We start from the raw sequence: 14,990 nt of genomic DNA on the forward strand, positions 1-14,990 counted from the left end.
CCCTAGTTGCCTCTGGTATAGGCCCGCTGTGTGTGGTACTTCCCATGGTTTGTCATTTTGTCTTAATGGCAGGGGGAGGAAACCAGCAAAGCTCAGTAACCACACTGCATATCAAAATGTCACCATGGCAGCATTTGTCCACTTGTCAGAGTCCTTCTGAAACGACTCAGCCATTCATTTTGTTGAATCAATATTGAAGCTTTTGAGATTTATTACTTGAGGTTTGGGAGCAGGCAAAGCAAACAAATCCGTCATTCCTAACACTGAGTTCTAGTTAGGCTGAGATTATGATTTCTGTCTGCACTTTATTTATGAGGACAGATTATAATGTTTCCACTCCTCGCATAATTATTTTGTAATAAGCTCGCATTTATATGCCTGATAGTACGGTGGAAAAGAATTTAAAGTTTCCAAAAACATTCTGTGGGCTATGGTAAATTTACTGAATTCAAATAGCTAATTCCCTGGGAGGTGTCAGGCAGGAGGGCAGGGAGGAGAGATGTGAAGCTTTTGATAGAAAATCTTTAAATCTTTGATTTAAGATTCTTCAAATTCCATTTTCTTATATCCTACCTTTTTGTCTTTTTTTCTTTTTCTTTCTTTCTTTCTTTTGAGAGAGAAAGAGAGAGAGCTTGAGCAGGGGGAAGAAGCAGAGGGAGAGGAGCAGAGGGAAAGAGCAGAGGAAGAGGGAGAGGAGCAGAGAGGCCAACTCAGGGCTCCATCCCAGGATACCAGGATGACAACCTCAGCCGAAGGCAGACACTTAACCAACTGAGCCACCCAGGTGCCTCTATATATCCCATCTTGAAGCAAAATTAACAAGAACCAGGATAAGCAAATTATCTATTAAATCCTTTTATTTAATAATGTCCATTTACTGATACTTTCCCCATTTAACAAATGTAAGATTCTAAAACTATTTTAAAATACTGAGATTTCTTCAAAGACAGTTTTATAATCACGTAAGTTTCTAGCAGATTGGGTCACAACATGGATCTGATTTGTCAATGCAAGCACTCACTGTACATATTTTCAGTTATCACTGAACTAAATTCAGTGCAGAAGTCAGTGTCCAAAGATGAAATGATGAGAACTTTTCAGAAGTACAGATCTGTCTGACAAGATCCTGACAAGATCCTGAAGATCATTAAAGCTTCATTGACATATCAGGCCAAGTGGAAGGGAGAATGGGCAAGCTTCTCATTAGAATTCCTCCTTTAGATCTCTTCCCAGAGCTGAGGAGTCTCTCCTTTAACATCCCATGACCTAGACCAGTCCTACTGGGATAAGCATAGGATGCTGCAATGCTATTAACCTCAATGGGGTGAGTCAAAACCAGATAACATGATGGAGTCATCTGTGTTGGTTATAGGATCTGTTCTCCCAGGACCCCCAAATTCTACCCAGGACTTGTGCAATCTGAGGTAATGTTTATTTTACCAATGGCTACAAGCAAACAAAGCCACTGCAAACAAAGCTCCCACTGTCTATTTCCCACATGGGTGAGAAAATCAAGCCCAGTGGGAAGACAGGTTTGACTGATGGTATGTTTGGGCATCATGCCGGGCCTTATAAACTTCACATAGATAGGGATCCCTGGTCCACTTAATGCACACATCTCTGCCAGCAGCATAAGACCTAAGTTTGGAGTGTTCTACCTTTCAGATGTCCAGTAAGGTCTACTTAACTTACACAATTCCATGCAATCATAAGAATTTTAGATCATATTGAAAGACATATAAGAGTACCTTCTGTAGTTTCTGTTTACAGTGATGAAAAAGTTTTGGAAGTAGGTCATGGTTGTATAGCACTGTGAATTGTACAATTAAAATGGTTAAAATGGTAAATTTTTAAAAAATGTTTAATTAATATATAATGTATTATTAGCCCCAGGGGTACAGGTCTGTGAATCATCAGGTTTACACACTTCACAGGACTCACCATAGCACATACTCTCCCCAGTGTCCATAACCCCACCACCCTCTCCCTCCCCTCCTCCCCCCAGCAACCCTCAGTTTGTTTTGTGAGATTAAGAGTCTCTTATGGAGCACTGGGTGTGGTGCAAAAATAATGAATACTGTTACGCTGAAAAAATAAAAAATAAAAAATTTAAAAAAAGAGTCTCTTATGGTTTGTCTCCCTCCCGATCCCATCTTGTTTCATTTTTCCCTTCCCTACCCCCCAACCCCCCCACTTTGCCTCTCAACTTCCTCATATCAGGGAGATCATATGATAATTGTCTTTCCCTGATTGACTTTCAAATTTTATGTTATGTTTAATTTACCTCAATATATTAAAAAATTCATTTTGTTAAATATAAAAAAGAAGCCCATTTCAAATGAGCAAATCGTATGCTATGTGGATTAAGTCTCAAGAAAATAGCTGAAAAGAAAAAAAAGTCTTCTGCAGAATGCTTTAATGCTTTTCCTACAGCTTGTGTGCAAGTCAGTTCATATGAGAAAATGTACTCTGGAATTGTCTCACCTTTCAGAAAACCAAAATCCTTTTTAAGTTTTCTTCTTTGTAGAGTTCTGAGAAAGTAAAAAGGTTTTTAAGACTGTGCTTGAAAGAGTGCTATGCAGACAAATACAGCTTTAGCATTCCATTAGAGCAATCCTACATGGCCTACTCCCAAACAAAATGGAATTCTCTAATACTTTTCAGTTTTTCTTTTCTGTATTCTTTTCTCTCTCTTTTTTTTTCTTCAAAAACCAAGGAAGTGAATTGTGAATATTTCCTACAAGAAATGCTGAGCTGGTTAATTTCCGATAATTATAAAATCACGGGTGGTCAGTAGTTCAAAGAAAATCTTTCCTCAACAAAACCAATTATGAGCAGAGACTTTAACTGTGTCCCTTTATCCACTGCCAAAATGCAGTATCAATAGAACAGAATGTGAAAGCTGCAGCTTTGATATGAAAGGTACTGAAAGTATTCATCTTTTGGTAGTTGTTCTGCCACCATATGGAATGGAATAAAAGGAAAAAGATTTATGCAGCATCAACTTGAATTATGCAATCGGAGAAAAGGAAAAGCAAATCATAACCAGATGCGTCTATGCATACATTTTATTACAAAAACTTTCTTTGATATCACCAGGCACCCAATGCACTCTATTGGTGGTGTGAAGTAACTGAAAATAATATTAAGAAAGGACTTGGAGTAACATACCTTATCATTCAAATAGAAAAGCATTTACAGCAGAGAACTGGTATCAAAGATGTCTTTAAAACATCAATATTAGGCTGAAACATATGAAACTGATATCTGCTTATACAAAAATGGTCAAACAAGGGCAAAATGGTGGAATAACAGCAATTTCATGTGCTTCAGCCTAATACATAATTTTCCTCCTAATTCCAAATGGCGTTTTCTCTTCATCATCATCACCCATGGAATAAAAGACATTTATTTAATTTTTATTCAGTTTCAGGTAATTTGCTTAATTTTACATTGTTTAGTGTTTTTAGCCACCTCATATGAAATGAATCCATAAACACGTGAGTCAATTAATGTTCCTTTTCTCCCCTTAATCAAGAAATATTTTTAAGTTGGATATACCAACATTTCTCACTCATCAGTCTTTTGGGAGCCACTGTCAGCATCAGGAGGCATGTCAAAGGAAGCCCTTCCTTATTTGAGATGATGCTAGGAGGAGGACACTCTTGCCCAGACCAACTCTGCTCCTGTATCTTTTGTACAGGCTAAATGCCAGGCCTCTTCCCTCTGGGTACCTTGAAGTTTCAGGGACAGGCATTACGGGAATGTTGAGAGACTGAAGGATCTGAGAGGGAAGTCTAGGGCTGCTGGAGTGGACCTGAGTGAAGCTTGATACTAATGAAACTCGAGGTCAGAGGCAAATCCTACTAGTGGATGATCATCCTATCTACAATCAGAAACACGGTCTCCTAGAGGGTCTAAAGGGAAAGCCTCCTGCTGGAAATAGAAGGTAGGCCAGAAAAGATTAGAAGCTAGTTCTCCTTGCGACCACTGTTGGAAGAAGAGCAGAAGAGACGGAGGCAGAATGGGCCTGAGATGAAAGGAAAAAAGAACTATGCCACTCAGGGATGCCTGTACAATCTAGATTAAATATATAGCATGGGAGGGGCTCCCAGGTGGCTCAGTCAGTTAAGCGTCTGCCTTCTGCTCATGTCATGATCACGGGGTCCTTGGATTGAGCCCCACTTTGGACTCCCTGCTCAGTAGGTCATCTTCTCCCTCTCCATCTGACCCTCCCTGCCCCTTCTCCCTACTTGTGCTCTCACTCGTGACTCTTTCTCTCTCTCAAATGAATAAATAAAAAATCTTAAAACATAAATATATATAGCCCTGGAAGTGGGATGAGGGAATGGACAGGCACTGCCTGAATGCCAGCGTTCCGCACCCAGAGCAGAATCAATATCCAAACAAACTCTTAGCCAATGCTCAGACAACTGCAGTTGACTCCCATGGCAGGGGCAGAATTGGGGCGGCATTACTGAACATTTTTCATGTTGTCAGTGATAATCTGCTCCACTCCACAATCAGAAGGGTTCTGCCTGCAGTTTACACAAAGGCAACATAACACACAATTCTGGACAACTTCACAGGAGAATAATCTTTGAACAATGTGTCCTAAATCAGATTCAAAGGTCAGAGTCACTCTGGCACTGACTGAGAAAGTAGTTCTTTTCCAGGGCTCTGTATGTGCCAATCCTGAGGAGGAAATACTGCAAAGAGGTTCAATACCTAAGTCACCAGTTTACTGAATTAACACAATTCTGTTCTTTCTCACCACTGACTCACTGAATGTGCACTGTTTGTTTTTTTTTAAGATTTTATTTATTTATTTGACATACGGAGATTACAAGTAGGCAGAGAAGCAGGCAGAGAGAGAGGAGTAAGCAGGCTCCCTGCTGAGCAGAGCGCCCGGGATGGGGGGCTCAATCCCAGGATCCTGGGATCATGACCTGAGCCGAAGGCAGAGACTTTAACCCACTGAGCCACCCAGGAGCCCCTGAATGTGCACTGTTTAAGGGGCGCCTGGGTGGCTCAGTTGGTTGAGTCCCCAACTCTTGATTTCCACTCAGGTCATGAACCCAGGGTTGTGAGATCAAGCCCTGTATCAAACCTTGAAGAGTCCTATATGGGGGGGAGGGGCTCCTCCCTCTGTGGAAAGTCGGCTTAGAATTCTCTCTCTCCCTCTGCCCCTGCCTCCTGCGCACTCATACACTCTATTTCTCTCCCTCCCTCCCTCCCTCTCTCTCTCTCTCTCTCAAATAAATAAATAAATATTTAAAAAAACAAAAACAAAAACCTGCTCTGTTCAAAATTCTTTTCTGTCCCCAGAATGAAATTTTGGGTGGCCCCCATGTTTCACATTCATTTTCAATTATTAACAAATAGTCTCACTCTCAGAGAGTGCAAAGCAAAGCTTAACTTCCCATTTAAGTTTGGCAAGTTCTTCTCTTGCTTGGGGCTGATCCTGGTTACAAAGCCTGCAGTGAGGAAGGAGGACACAGTCACTCATTTTCGCTATTCCTCCCAACTCCTCTACTTTTCATGATGCTCTTTAATTAATGGCTCATTCAGTGTTGAGAAGTAGAGAAGGAGATGAACAAAGGTTAGGAAAAAAAAAAAAAAAGTTCTTTCCTGAATGAGTTATTTGGAGACTCATCTATGGGGATACCTGACATGGGCTATGTTTCCCTGGGCAGGCCACTTGTAATCAACCTTCCAGTCTCTACCTTCTGGTAGTCCTGAGGGATCACTACATCCCACCAGTGTGGTCTTTTTAGATAATTAAGAGCCTTCTGTTGTGTCCACAACTGATCCTCAAAACACCATATTTTCCCCCTGGCCACTACTCTTACTGCAGGGCAGTGTTAAACTCACCTTTTGACTTTTTCAGAATGAGTCAGGTACCGGTTCCTCTGTCCCTCAAACTCCAGGTCAAGCTCTCCAAGTGATTCTCTGCTTCTCTGCCACTTTTGCCTAGGGGTGGTGGAGATAGAGGGCATAGCATAGTGACAAGTCTCTTCAAAAAAATTCTCACTACAGACCTCAAGACCAATCTCCCATCCTCATTTATCTACCCTGAAGGTAGGTGATGAATTAAGAGTCTCCAAATTGGTTATCAGTCTCTTTACAAAGTAGTGAGTGGTGTGATTAATCTCACAGATTCTTGACAACTATCTGAGTTCAGAACTCTGCTCTACTATTGCCAACTATAAGATACTTAATGTCTCAGTGTCCTTATGCACAAAGTATTGAAATCTGTAAGAAATAAAAGCAATGGAGGAGGAGAGCTTGGGAACTTTCTGGAATAAAAGAAACTAAAGAGGCATGACAACTAAATGCAATTCACAAACTTTAATTAAATTCTGGATCTCATTTTAAAATAAGTTTAAGTAAACACAAAAAGAAAACCAGATAAAGAACATAATCAGAGCAATCTTGGATATTTAAATATGGACTGAATAATAGAGAATAAGATTTTATCAGTATTAAACTTGAGCGATGGTTATGTTGTGGTTTTGTAAAAGAATGTCTTTGTACTTAGGAGACATGCTGAAATATTTAGGAGTGAAGTGTCATGATATCCGTAACTTATTCTCAAATTATTCCTCAAAATATTGTCTTACAAATAAAAATAATGGTGTCATACACATAATAAATCTCTTAGAGCAATACCTGGCATATAATAAACAATTCTGGATTATTAGCACAGATACCTAGACAAAAGGAAAAAATCTCATTTAAAATTATTATACATTTGTCAAATTGAGCTAATGTACTGAATCATGAATTTCCTAATACCCTCTTCACCTACTGCTCACCTTTCCCAATCCCCAATACTTTCTTTCTTTAACTTCTCCATTCCTCCCTTCAAACCATGTCTCCCACTATTAAGACAGTTTCCAACTTTCTACTTCACACTGTGATAACTAATATGATCAGAAGAATATTTTTTCAAGTTATGCTTTAATCTGTAACACTTAGATTCACAATTCACTTATATTAGAAAATCTTTGTACCTTAAAACTCACACAGTAAATTGGCTTAAATAATTTTAAGTATTTACATTATTAACAATTAAAACTAAGGAGCACCTGGGTGGTTCAGTGGGTTGAAGCCTCTGCCTTCGGCTCAGGTCCTGGTCCCAGCATCCGGGGATTGAGCCCCACATCGGGCTCTCTGTTCAGCCGGGAGCCTGCTTCCCTCTCTCTCTCTGCTGCCTCTCTGCCTACTTGTGATCTCTCTTTCTCTGTCAAATAAATAAAATCTTATAAAAAAATTAAAACTAAGAATGATTCAGAATATGTATTTATTAATTCAATTAAAAGTAAACCCATTTCAGGTTAACATCAATAATATATTTTTATGAAAACTGTATTTCCCAAAAGAAAAATATTTAGTGAGATCAGTGGCATCATTTACCATTTTACAAATTTCCTTTTTTTTTAAAATTTTACTTATTTATTTGAGAGAGAGAAAAAGACAAAGAGAGAGGAAGAGAGCAGGAGCATGGGGAGGGGCAGAGAGAGAGTGTGAGAAGCAGACTCCCTGCTGAGCAGGGAGCCTGATGCTGGGCTTAATCCCAGGACCCTGGAATCCTGTCCTTAGCTGAAGGCAGACACTTAACTGACTGAGCCACCTAGGCATTCAGTGTATTTTTTTTTTTTTAAAGTTGGGGTAACATACCTAACATAAAATCTGCCATTTTTGCCATTTTAAAGTATATAATTCAATGGTATTTAGTACATTTACAGTGTTATGCAATCCTCATCACTACCAGAACATTTTCAGGACTCCAGTAGAAGACCTGGAGCCATTAAGCAGTGACTTCTTATTCCTCCCTTTGGCCTGTCCCTGGAAACAACTAATCTGCTTTCTGTCTCTATGGATTTGTGTATTCTGGGTATTACATATAGATGGAATCATAGGGTATGTGGTCTTTCATGCCCGGTTTCTTTCACTTTGCATAATGTTTTCAAGGTTCATCCATGTTGTAGCATATAGCAGTAGTTCATTTCTTTTTGTGGCTGAGCAATATTAAATTTTATATATATACCACATCCTATTTGAAGTGTATGTGTACACCACATTTTCTTTGATGTGAAGTGGCATTTCATTATGGTTTTGATTTGCACTTCCCTGATGACTAATCCCATTGAAGATCTTTTCTGATGTTTTTTGACCATTTGTACATCTTCTTTGTACATCTTTGGAGGAACATCTACTCAAGTCCTTGGCCAATTTTTCATCAAGTGTGTCTTTTTGTTACTGAGTTATGAGTTCTTCATATATCCTATATACTAGACAAGACATGTGATTTTTAAGTATTTTCTCCTACTTGGTGGAGGTATCTTCTCATTCTCTTGATAGTGTCCTTGATGCCCCCAAATTTTTAGTTTTAGCGAAGTCCAATGTGTCTAAAAACACAAAATTGTGTTTTTGTGTCATATCTTTAGAAACCATGGTCAAGTCACATATCATGAAGGTTTATTATGCCTATGCATTTTTCTAAGGTTTTAATAGTTTTAGCTATTTATTTATTTATTTATTTATTTTACAATTTTATTGATTTACTTGACAGATACAGACAGTGAGAGAGAAAATACAAGCAGGGGGAGTGGGAGAGGAAGAAGCAGGCTTCTCTCTGAACAGGGAGCCCATCACAGGGCTCGATCCCAGGACCTGGCATCATGATCTGAGCTGAAGGCAGACGCTTAACGACTAAGCCATCCCGGCACTCCAGTTTTAGCTCTTTTTAAAATATATATTTATTTGATACAGAGAGAGAAAGCACATACAGGGAGAGCTCCGGAGCAGGGGTCTGATGTAGAACTCAATCCCAGGACCCTGGGATCATGACCTGAGCCGAAGACAGATGCTTAACCACTGAGCAACCCAGGCGCCCCAGTTTTAGCTCTTATAGTAAGTCTTTGATCCATATTGAGATTTTGTGGGGTTTTTTGGTATGTGGTGTGAGGTAGGGGTCCAACTTCATTCTTTTGTGTATGGATAGCCAGTTGTCCTATCACTGTTTGTTGAAGACATTCTTTCTCTATAGAATGATCCTGGCACTTTTGTCAAAAATCAACAGATGTACAGATTTATTTCTAAGCTCTCATTTCTATTCAATCAACATAGGTCTTTCCTCATGCCAGTTACCAGAATATTTTTTTTAAGATTTTGTTTATTTATTTGACAGACAGAGATCACAAGTAGGCAGAGAGGCAGGCAGAGAGAGAGAGGGAAGCAGGGTCCCTGCCAAGCAGACAGCCGGATGCAGGGCTTGATCCCAGGACCCTGGGATCATGACCTGAGCCGAAGGCAGAGGCTAAACCCACTGAGCCACCCAGGCACCCCGGTTAACTATATTCTTAAGAATTTATTCTTTTTTGGTGCTATTGTAAATGGAATTATTTTCTAAATTTTCTTTTCAGGTGTTCATTGCTAGTGTAAAGAAATACCAGAGATTTGTATGTGTTGATCTTGCATCCAATAACTTTGTATCCTGCATTTATTAACTATAATGACAGGTGGATTATTATACTTGCTTTGTATTCAATGTATTTCTGTATATCGTTTTGGCTGAAGTATTTTAAAAAATCCAGATCCTCATAAATATTTTGTTAAGATAGGGAGAAGGATTTTCAGGTTTTTTTTTTTTTCAGATAATTGTGGATATTCATCCTTGATGTAATATCAAGACTCAATTAAGTGATAGTTCCTTAAAGGTTCATTGCAATGTGGCATCTGAATCATATCAAGGGTTTTTTAGTCACATTAAAATCCTTTGGCCTTACACTTCAAATGGATCTCTTATCTGTGTGTGATTTTATAACACTGTGCCTTTGGAAAATATTTGGTTCTCTGAGTAATGCAGATTTTCCAAGTGTTGACACTTTTCATTTGATGGTATTTGAAAAACCACTTTATTATCACCATCAATTTTATCACACAATTCTTTGAGTTTTAGGGAGCCTATAGAGGGAATAAAGTATTCTTAAATCTAATTGTTGCTTGAGATAGCAAATTCTGTCTTGTTTTCCTTGAAGTAACTGTTCATTTTCAAGAAAATAGCTGCCATATATCTAAGTTTTACTGATCATGGTTTTTCTGCCAGTCATTCTTTCTATTAAAGTTGTGCCCTGTGATAAAAATGGATTGTTCAGTTCCCAAATCAAGTAAGGGCACAAGAGTTTTTCCTCCAGACAACCATTGTATTTTAACATGCAGTAAAAGAACTTGATGCATGTTTCCCATTTCATCAGAAAGAATAATAAAAGAAATGTAGTCAAGGGTTGAGATTTAATAATCAACAAACATTCTCAAGAATTTTTTTTTTTTTAAATGAGAGTGTAGCACTGGGCAATACAATGATTACTGATACAGTTTGGTGCTTCTGCCTTGATTTATGCTACAGATCCAGCATAAGTGCAAATGATAACACAGTGAGCAAATAACTTCTTAGAATTAATATAAAAATACTTTTAACCCTGAGGACCCAGTGAAGGACTCTCAGGAATTGGTAAGACCACACTTGCACAACAAATGTGGCCAGCCACGCTTGGACAACAGCTGGGAAAGCTATTGAAATGTCAGTTTTACAGACTGCCTCAACTTCAGAAATGTTGAAAGAAGTAGATGTTGCTATTCTTATCATAATCTCCTTGAGGAAATTTTCCAGTCCCTTAGCAATGCATTTGGATGCTCTCATGACATACAGCCAACGAAGAACAGCAGTCCCGATATTCAGATCTTATGAAACTAGAATTTTAATGGCTAAAGGGCAGATACTTACAGAAAGGTGGATATAGTTCATGGAAGGTAGGACGAGGCAGGAAGAAAGAAGAATTTACGAAAAACCTTTATTATGTATTCACATCACATTCGCCTCTAAAGTCTATCCCATCCAGTTGTTAAGGCCAAATAAAGTAGAAGGGCTATCATGTCTATTTTACAATCTTTCAATGAAGTGAGTGAAACAATAAGATTGAGAAATCTGTACAAGCCAAGTATTCATTTACATTATGTTATGCTATAGATAACCAAATCTGTAATAAAACTTTAAGGACAAGGTAATGAAAGGGAAGTTAATCGAGTTTCTGTTAATATAGATGGACTCTCCTACAAAATAACAGATTAGATTTAGAATTGAAAAGTACTCTGAAGGAAAAGAAGTCCTTCTCAAAACAACACATAAAAAATGTTTAAATGTGTTTCTTCTTAACAGACTGCTCACTGATCAGCATATATCACGGCCAAACACTCTATTCTGCATAGAAGGGAAGAAAGGTTTCACCTCTCTTGCTCTATACCCCACCAAGTAAATCCAAGTGTGAAATACTCTTTGAAGTCAGCAGGCATTTTTTGCTTCAAATAATTCAGAAGGGATTTAGAAGCCAGATAGGATTAAAAGGTTGGGGGAAAAAAACGGGGGGGGGGGGACAACCTTAACTGTAAATAAAAGAAAACATAGTGAGGAGAGAGAAGGAAAATTTTACTTAGATCCAGCAATTGCTGAGGTGGTAAATCTAGCTTATTCATAATTAATGGGGGAAAAGACACCTAAGGACAGACTCGCTAATCAAAGTATACAAGAAGAAAAATATCTTTAAAGCCAAAATTGTGCCACCTCATAAACTGAGATGCTTTGAAAAAATATTTTTAAACCAAGTATTTTTAATCCAAATTTGTTGGACAAATTGGACATTCTCTCTGATTCAAAGCAACATCCCTCTTGCCTGAGTTACTTGCCTGAGTAGCCTACTCATCTCCCTGCTTTCACCCTAGCCATCCTAAGTGATCCTTTTCAAAGGTAGATAATGTTCTCCTCTGTTCAAAGCCCTCTCATGTGTGGTTTCCCATCTTGTTCAGAGTAAAACTCTGTGTCCTGGTAAAGGCCTACACAGTCTCACCCAGTTTAGCTCCTTCTAACTTCATCTCCTACTGCTCCCCCACATCGTGCAACCCACATGAGCCTTGCTGGTTTTCTTGCTATTTCTTCAATACACTAGGCACACTTCCTTCTGCCTAGCAAGTTCTCCTCCCAGGTACCAACATAGCTCATGTACTTTCTTCAGGCCTGTGTTGGTCTATCACCTTTTCAATCAGGCCTTTTCTTTATTGTTTTAAAGATTTTTGTTCATTTAGAGAGAGAGAGAGAGAGAGCACAAGCAGGCAGAGGGGCAGAGGAAAAGGGAGAAATAGACTCACTGCTGAGCAGAGAGCCTGACGCGGGACTCAATCCCAGGACTCTGGAATCGTGACCTGAGCCAAAGGGAGACCCTTAACCAACTGAGCCATCCTGGTACCCCCAACCAGGCCTTTTCTTACCCATCCTATCACAAATGCAAATTCCCTCCACCCCAAATACTCCAACCTCCTTCCCTACTCAATTTTTCTCCATTCATTTAACACCACCTAACACACTAATGTTTCATTTATTCATTTTAGTTTTCTCTCTCTTCCACCATAAGAATGCAAACTCCTTGAGAGCAATGATACGGGCCTGTTTGTTTGGGCATATATGCCCAGTGCTTAAAACAGAGCCTTCAACACAGTTGTGTTTAACTAATTTTTCAATTGAATAGATGTAATTTCTGTCTAGACTTTGTCAGATAAGTACTTCAGTTTAGGCACATAGAGCTCACTGCTCTATGATTTTTTTTTTTTTTAAAGACTGTATTTATTTATTTGACAGAGAGAGAGATCACAAGTAGGCAGAGAGGCAGGCAGAGGTAGAGGGGGAAGCAGGCTCCCTGCCGAGTAGAGAGGCCGATGCGGGGCTCAATCCCAGGACCCTGAGATCATGACCTGAGCTGTAGATAGAGGCTTAACCCACTGAGCCACCCAGGTGCCCCCCCTTTCTTAAAAGACTTTATTTATTTGAGAGGGAAAGAGAGTGTGCACAAGCAGGAGGAGGGGCAGAGGGAGAAGCAGACTTCCTCCAGAGGAAGGAGTCCAATGTAGGACCCTGGGACCATGACCTGAGGTGTCAGACACTCAACTCACTAAGCCACCCAGGCGTCCCTCTGTGATTCTTTATATGGGCATAAAAGTTTCACTTTTGAACTTCTATCTTGGTATTTCAGATACTGTTTGTCAAGCTGAGGACTGTCACAAAAGTGGTCTCTAACCATTCCTAGAGACACAGGCTAGAATGAAGACATTCAATTCTTTCCATTCTTCCTTTATGTTTCCCCATGCCCTAATCTTCTTGACTTCCTGAGCACACTATTGAACACCTAAAATAATCTAATGGATGTCTACTCTCTGGACTCTATTTTTATTACTCTCCACTGTCAGATAATCACTTTCTGCACTCACTCAATGCCATTCTTTTAATGTTTTCTTTTGGTGAAGTGGACTTAATTTAATTCTGTCTGACCATTCAGGTCTTCGGAGGAGAAGGCACAATAACAAGCAGTTTATAGGTTCTCAGGCATTCACCTGCACCAATTTACTTATGTGACCACAATGATGGCAAAGATTATGGGCAACAAAGCATTTAAGTTACAGTCTACTTAATCCTAAACATATAACTATTCATTTTTATATGTAACAACTACCTAGCTAATTTTTGAGACTAGTTTTCATCTAGTAACATCCATATGGACGGAGGCATCAGAATGTTTGTTTTCAACTCATATTTAATATTCCTGAATTACTTACTAGCATTTATAAGCAATTCTGGACTCTTAAAGTACCCTTGATTCTTCTTTCATCCACATTATGGCAGAGTTGTGACTACGATAATCACTGTGTTTTAAAATCACAGAGTGAATGGCAACTAGGGAAGTTATCTGGTTCATCTCCAGAACATATCTAAATCACGCAGTCTTTCTTTTTTTCCTCCAAGACTTTTAGGGGAAAGACACAATAATTTTCTCTCTGTATAGATTCTCTCTCTATAGGTTCAATCACGAAGATGACAGAAGAGGGGTGCTTTTTTAGGTTTTACCCCATAAGACAATTTTAAATTCATTTGAGTTGAAGTATTTCCTTAGTGCACAACAGTCTTTTCCAGTTTTGCTTCTAGAAAGTAGAATTAGAAAGCAAGGTTAATAAAAGGATATAGGATGGAGCAGAGAGTAATAAAAGAGCAGGGATGAAAGAAATCTGGCAGAGGGAAATCAAGAAAAAAGGTAAAAGGAATTCAGTTTTGTTACTCTTTCATTTTTTTTTTTTAATTTCCAAGTGACTTGATCTGATTTTTTTCTCTAGGTACTCACTACTTGAATATAAAAGTACAGACTCAAAAGTGATTACGAGATGGATGGTTGACTACTGGTTAAATGTAGATAAAACAAGTCTAGTTATTTAATAATGAAATGCGTTCAGTCTTCATATTGTTTAATATAATAAAATCATGTGGCAATAAAAATCCAACCTACGTAGAGAGGTCTAAGAAGAAAAGGCAAAGTCTTCTGCTTATTCCCCTGGTACACCCCATACTTTTCAACCACTGTTCAAAATTCCTTTAGTAATTTTCCAGAAAGAAAAATTAAATGTATCTCCCTCCACAGAGTGTGTAGAGGTGGTGATGGGGGATATACACTTAAAATGTTATTCCATACTTTTTATATGTAACTTACTGTTTTTTCTTTAAAATACACTTTGGAGGGGTGCCTGGGTGGCTCAGTTATTAGCTTCGGCTCAGGTCATGATCCGGGCATCCTGGGACAGAGCCCCAGCCCTGCATCAGGCTTCCTGCTCTGCAGGAACCACACCTCTGCTTGTATTCCCTCTCTTGCTGTGTCTCTCTCTGTCAAATAAATAAATAAAATGCTTAAAAAAAAAAAAAAAGAAAAGAAAAGAAAGAAAGAAAATAACTTTGGAGATTTTTTCCATGTGCCTAAGTCATGGAAGCTCAATGAGGAAGGGCACTCTTTTTAAGTACTGTATTCCCAACGTTTTGAATTAAGGTCTTGCATATATTTTTCCTCTAACGAAAATGTGTTAGGTAAATGAATAAATAAATCAGAAAATATAGACTA

General features: G+C 38.7%; 2 protein-coding genes across 7 annotated transcripts in view; both read right to left on the reverse strand.

The window, feature by feature from the left end:
• ADGRV1 (adhesion G protein-coupled receptor V1) overlaps window positions 1-11,305 on the reverse strand; it is a 554,175-nt gene extending 542,870 nt beyond the window's left edge. For all 6 annotated transcript variants that reach the window (XM_032846581.1, XM_032846569.1, XM_032846573.1 and 3 more), the window contains exons 1-2: window positions 11,294-11,305; window positions 5,875-5,973 (exon numbers count right to left, since the gene is read on the reverse strand). The gene's annotated coding sequence lies outside the window, so the exon portion shown is untranslated. The remainder of the gene's footprint in view (window positions 1-5,874; window positions 5,974-11,293) is intronic.
• Window positions 5,811-14,990, reverse strand: part of POLR3G (RNA polymerase III subunit G) — a 70,195-nt gene continuing 61,015 nt past the window's right edge. Inside the window, exon 7 of the mRNA XM_032846653.1 lies at window positions 5,811-5,973. Within this exon, the coding sequence (XP_032702544.1) occupies window positions 5,871-5,973 (103 nt within the window). The 3' untranslated portion in view covers window positions 5,811-5,870. The remainder of the gene's footprint in view (window positions 5,974-14,990) is intronic.

This window comes from Lontra canadensis, unplaced genomic scaffold, assembly GCF_010015895.1.
Source record: "Lontra canadensis isolate GAN:19392208 unplaced genomic scaffold, GSC_riverotter_1.0 scaffold4, whole genome shotgun sequence".
NCBI lineage: Eukaryota > Metazoa > Chordata > Mammalia > Carnivora > Mustelidae > Lontra > Lontra canadensis.